Source organism: Dreissena polymorpha, chromosome 15 (assembly GCF_020536995.1).
Source record: "Dreissena polymorpha isolate Duluth1 chromosome 15, UMN_Dpol_1.0, whole genome shotgun sequence".
Lineage (NCBI taxonomy): Eukaryota > Metazoa > Mollusca > Bivalvia > Myida > Dreissenidae > Dreissena > Dreissena polymorpha.
In genome coordinates, this window is record NC_068369.1 from 26,388,840 (window position 1) to 26,395,377 (window position 6,538).

General features: G+C 34.9%; 1 protein-coding gene across 1 annotated transcript; it reads right to left on the reverse strand.

The window, feature by feature from the left end:
- Positions 1-404: 404 nt before the first annotated feature.
- On the reverse strand, positions 405-1,580 carry LOC127859629 (probable G-protein coupled receptor 139). The gene has a single exon (XM_052397134.1). The coding sequence runs from the start codon at positions 1,566-1,568 to the stop codon at positions 405-407; it is 1,164 nt and encodes a 387-aa protein (XP_052253094.1). The 5' UTR covers positions 1,569-1,580.
- Positions 1,581-6,538: the final 4,958 nt, after the last annotated feature.

A 6,538-nucleotide genomic window follows, 5' to 3' on the forward strand; every position in this document is an offset into this window, starting at 1 on the left:
TCATCTGGGTCTGCGCTGTTTGCTTTAAGGAAGTCTGTAAGAAATATGTTAAATATAGAAATTAATGTACTATACATCCCTAATTTTGGAAATAAATTGATCCAATTTAGAAGGATGGGAGAGTCCACTAGGCATAAATGGGTTAACCATATTCGTGTTAGACATAAAACCGAATCAAAGTGATTGACTGCACCTCATTACTTGCAATCCAACAAATTGATAAATGACTAAGACAACGTATACATGTAGCCAAGATTGTATGACACTAATAAGACTTCAGTATTGCACAAAAATACATTGAAAACTATTTACATATTGTATCACTTCATTTATGTTGAATGTCTTGGAAGAGTGGTTAAAAATGTCGAAAGCGCCACGTACAACGACGCAGGACACACACACTTCTAGAAATCACTTCTGCGCCTGAGAATGGATCGTGCTGAGCCAATATCTAATAATGACAAATTTCTCGCATCCGAAACACCGCGATGTCGGCGACAGCACGTATAACAGAACAGCCGTTGGAACTGGCACCAGAAAATCGTGTTAAATATACAGTAAATTATAAAATTCACAGCGGAATTGATCAAAAGTAAAAGGTCAGTAATTTCACGAATTCCTCTCGCAAGAAAGTTTTCTTCAGAATAGCCTAGACCAAAAAATGTGGACATTATTGTATCCGGAGTGATGCAGAGCAAAAATACGATAATTACCACCACCAACATTGAGGTAATTTTGTGTTTCTTGGGTGCTTTTGCACGGAAAATACGACATCGCCGTAGTCCGTATATAATGCAAGTATTTAAAACTATCAAAATCACCAGCGGAATTATAGAACGCATTAAATTCTGAAACCACGTGTATATTTCAGTAAACATTTGGTTTTTCCACAGCTCTGTTACTATAACGTCATATTGATACGACCCGGTTTTGTTGTTTAGTCGGTGTATGGTACGATATCGCATTGCGTACGGTATGGCTAATATTGCCATGATGATAAAAACAGACGTAGAAATGATCCTTGCTTTATGAATGTTGCAGAAGAATTTCACTTTTGTTGGATGGCAAACATACACATATCGTTCCACGGCCACCGATACGATAAGCCACGCCGATATACACAAGGATGCGTTGAACACGTAGTGGGCATAAGGGTACAGAAATCCATATGCCTTATTTCCTGTTGGCGTGTCTATTTGAAATAATAATATCACAGTAAAGTATAGGAAGTCACAGAGTAACTTTATCAAATCCGACACTGCCAATGCAAATAAATAAGTGTTCGTTGATGATCGCATTTGACGCTGAGACATAACGATGATAGACATAATGTTGCCGGTAATTCCAAATACACAGACGATCGGATAGAACACGAGTCCAGTGATGAATCGCGCTCGTAGGTAGAATGTTTCGTACTGATCGTACGAGTTAGAATTCTGGGCTTCTGGTATCTGCTTGAAATGAAAGCGCGAAGCATTGCCCATGTCCGTTTCGAAGATGGGGTCCATAGAAATTAAGGCAGTGTTGTCGACAGTCATTTGAGTGACCTGAAATGTTGATAAGAACATGGTGGCATATGCATTTCTGTGCACACAATTGTTAATACGGATTGTTATTTGTTTGATATTTGTTGACCTATGTTATAACGGTCTTTATTTGTTTTATATGTGTTGACCTATGTTATAACGGTCTTTTATTTGTTTGATATGCGTTACCATAATGATAAAGTTATTTTATTATCCCCGCCGAAATTTCGGAAGGGGATATAGTTATAGTCTCCGTCCGTCCGTCCGGCCGTCCGTCCTTCCGTCCGAAACTTTGTCCAGAGCATAACTCCAAATCTCTTCAATGGATTTACTTTAAACTTAGAATATAAACAGATGACACCTAGGAGAAGTGCAGTGACCATAACTCTTAACCCATTCATGCCTAGCGTCCTGAAAAAGGACATTGCAAACAGCGTAGACTCAGATGAGACGCCGCATAATGCGGCGTCTCATCTGGATCTGCGCTGTTTGCTTAAAGAAATTCCTGTAAGAAATATTCTAAAAATAGAAAAAAAATATACCAGACATCCCTAATTTTGGAAATAACTTGATCCAATTTAGAAGGATGGGAGAGTCCACTAGACATAAATGGGTTAATTTTTGAATTAGCTCCCTGTGTATAAAGTAAATATCTGTCCGGATTATAATTCTAAATCTACTAAAGGGATTTACTTGAAACTTCAAATAAATACGGATGGAAAGTAGGAAAAGTGCAGTGACTAAAAACCATAACTCTATCTACCTTAGTTTTTTAATGATCTACTTTTAATTTCAAAGTAAATTTTTGTCCGGAGCATAACTCTAAATTTACTGAAGGGATTTACTTGAAACTACAAATTAAACAGATGGTAACTAGGAGAAGTGCAGTGAACATAAACCATAACTCTATTGGCCGTAGTTTTTGAATTATCTCCCTATATTTAATTTCATAGTAAATTTATATCCGTTTTATTTGGAGCATAACTCTAAATCTACTGAATGGATTAACTTGAAACTTCAAATATGAACAGATGACAACTAGGACGAGTTCAGTGACCAAATACCATAACTCTATCTACCTTAGTTTTTAAAGTCTCGATAACGCTCAAAATCAACGAAAATTTCGTAAAATAAAGTTAACACCTTACTGATCAGTGTTCCTTATAGCAATAGCTAAAATTTGAACGCTAGATGTGGTATGATTGCATAGATTTTTGGCAATTGCTATCAGGAACACTGATTGTTAAGGTGTTAACTTTATTTTACGAAATACTGTACGAAATTTTCTTTGATTTTGAGCGTTATAGAGATTAAAGTAACATTACTACTCAAAATCAACGAAAATTTCGTACAATTGTTCGTAAAATAAACTTAACCAATTAAAAATCAGTGTTCCTTATGGCAATTGCCGAAATTTCAACGCCTGATGTGGTCTGGTAAAATAGATGTTTGTAGATACAAAATGCTTGTTTTTATTATTGTTTTGCATATATTCATACGACACATGAACACTAAAATGGAAATGGTGTTTGTGTGTCGTATGAATAGATATATTCGCGGGAATTAGGTGTGGCCACAAATAAATAAAAACGAGCATTTTGTATTTACAAAAATCTATGTAATCATACCACATCTAGCGTTGAAATTTTGGCTATTGCTATAAGGAACACTGATCAGTAAGGTGTTAACTTTATTTTACGAAATACTTTACGAAATTTTCGTTGATTTTGAGCGTAATAGAGACTTTAATATTATTATTAGTAGTAGTAGTAGTAGTTGTAGAAGAAGTATTATTATTAGTAGTATCATAATTATCATTATTATTTCAATATTCATTACACATACATGTACATTTATATTATTGATTCACAATATACAAGCAATATTAATTATGCTAATACTAATTATTATTATTTTAAATATACATTAAAAATAGGTGAACAAACTTACATTTTCCGAAAATCCGCACGGTGAACAAAGAGTGCACATGAATCCAGTTTAAAATGATCAAATTGTTTCCATCATTGTTTTTTTGACAATATACCGGTAAGTCACTTAATTTAACTCATGTTTTTTGGCGATAAATTCCGCAATATTTTACAGACGTTAGAGAAACTATCGACAGGAATCCTCTTTATCATAATAAGTCTGCTGGACTGTCAGGAGTCAGTGTTTGGAAGAATCAACTCGCGGCAGCTTCTCTATTCCAATACCGATGCCAACTAGAATAGCTTTAACAAGAACTGCATGAACTGTTCAGTTTTCTGAATATCGAACATAACAAATAAAAGTAAAAGTGCAACACATTATCAAATATATCATATTTAAGTGGTTTATCACGTTTATACTAACCATATGTTACTGCATTGTTTTATAAATAGTATAAAATGTTAGGTTTCGCAAAAGTGTGAAATATAACAGATTTTATTAAAAACTGTGCGCTTTTAAAAAATAAATTTGATATCTGTTATGACTAACAGTTTTTAATGTGTGATACTTTGGATAAAAAAGGCACAAACAAACTTCAATTACTTAAAAAAGCATTACAAGTTTCGATGCAGTTATACTTTTTAATACGACTTTTCATTTAATTAAATTATTACCTATTATTAACCATGTTGATAAACGTTACTGGATAACCAAAAAAGCACACACTTTTATTTAACGTTTTTAATTACTGGATTTATATTAGAAGTTGTATCCATTGTTTAACTCAACTTACTTTAACGTCACTCAAATGAATGACGGTAAATGCATGTTATACGAACACACCATACCATTTCGAGAACTGATGAGAACTAACCATATCTACTAACATTCGCTCTGAGAAAACGAGGTTTAATGCATAACTGTAAAATAAACGTTAAAAACGGACCCTTACGCAAAAAAAAATAAACCTCGTTCGTGAAAACACATATAAACACATACGCCGATACACTAAACCCCGTTTTTACAGAACGATACTAAGTGACCCCGTTTTTACAGAACGATACTAAGTGATATATTGCGTATAGGTTAATATAAAAAAATCGTTTGTGGAATTGAAAGACGTAAGCATATGAGTTGTACGGTATTAATATGAGTTGTGTTCTGAGAAAACTGGGCATAATGCATGTGCGTTAAGTGTCGTCCCAGATTAGCCTATGCAGTCCGCACAGGCTTATCAGGGACGACACTTTCCGCTTGTATGACATGTTTCGTTTAAATGAAAAATGCAAAAATCCAATTAAGGCGGAAAGTGTCGTCCCTGATTAGCCTGTGCGGACTGCACAGGCTAATCTGGGATGACACTTTACGCACATGCATTATGCCCCGTTTTCTCAGAACACGACTTATTACATCTTAAACAAGTTTAATCGTTGCCGTGTATCACTTGTAATAAAACAAACATCCTTTCTGGCTATCAGTTTACAGTAAATCGATTGCGGTATGCAACTTTAGTCTAGTATACCTGACTCAGTCACATAAACTATCAATTTGTTCACTGAATAAATTACTGATTGGCCGCAACTCGTCAATAAATATTACTATTTCTTATATTGTATTTATCACGTCTTGTGAAAATTTTGAAATAATAATGTTTAAACTACTCTGTTAAATGTAATTTGATATAAGGGAGTTGAAAATGGATGCATCAATTAATTTGATGATTGGGTTGTTTCCCTTGTCGAGGATGTGTAATAAATGAATACAAAAACAATGGACAATACGATAGAGAATCTTTGGTAAATGACACAACTGTGTATATTGGTTTAACCTTATTATTTCAGCTCGCTTGTATCGAAGGCTCATTCGAAACCAGTACTTGGCTTCTATTGGGGTGATCTAATGAGCGATGTCATACTCAGTGGGCATCAAACGTTTTGCGAGCGTTTCTGCAACGTAATATTAAGGTCGCAACGTCGGCAACCATTACCGAACGTTGCCACAACGTTGCATACAAAACAGTACGCGGACGTTTCATCAAACGTTGCAGTTTGGTTGTCACAATGGTGTATATGAAAGTTTTCCCGACGTTTTTTTTCCAACGTTGCTGCAACGTTGTATTTAGGCTGTATTCAAACGTTGCAGTTTGGTTGTCACAATGGTGTATATGAAAGTTTTCCTGACGTTTTTTTCCAACGTTGCTGCAACGTTGTATTTAGGTTGCATTCAAACGTTACAGTTTGGTTGTCACAATGGTGTATATGAAAGTTTTTCCGACGTTTTTTCCAACGTTGCTGCAACGTTGTATTTAGGTTACATTCAAACGTTGCAGTTTGGTTGTCACAATGATGTATATGAAAGTTTTCCCGACGTTTTTTTTTTCTAACGTTGCTGCAACATTGTATTTAGGTTGCATTCAAATGTAGTATTTTTAATTCTTTTTTTAAATAATATAAAACTAAAAACTATTAACTGCCAACCGCATTTTCGAGTATAATCGGCAGATATGCACACAGTCGAGTCCGTATCATAGAAAGAAAAGTACTTGGTGTCTACAGAGGGGATAATGAAACGCTCCCCGAGTAGGAGTCGTACTTTATAATAATACAGTTCATGCATAGCATCAATGAAAATATGATTTCTTGTAAATTTTAGAAATTCATTTTTTTTAATTTTATAAGTCAGTTGCTTTAACTCAAAGATGCTAAAGATGAACTTAAACTCAAAATCGCCGGATAAAATATATTGTTTAAGTTGTGTTATGCATAAAAAAGTTAGAATCTAGTTTCAAAGTTTCAACCAAAAATGAATAGTCAACATTTTTGTCTGAAACTTTCATCAAGCGCCGTGGTGTAGTGGATGAGGTGTCCGCCTACGCTTCGGACTTGGATGGTTCGATTCCCACGCGGGGAGTAATTTTTTATATATATTTATGCGACCTAAATACAACGTTTGGAAAAAACGTCTGGAAAACTTTCATATACACCATTAGTACAACCAAGCTGCAACGTTTGACTGCAACTTAATACAACGTTGCAGCAACGTTTGGGTGCCCACTGGGCAGTTGGAACCCGTTACCTCCTGAA

Excerpts from the sequence above, each read along its gene's own strand:
- LOC127859629 (XM_052397134.1), bottom strand. The coding sequence starts at position 1,568 with ATGTTCTTATCAACATTTCAGGTCACTCAAATGACTGTCGACAACACT.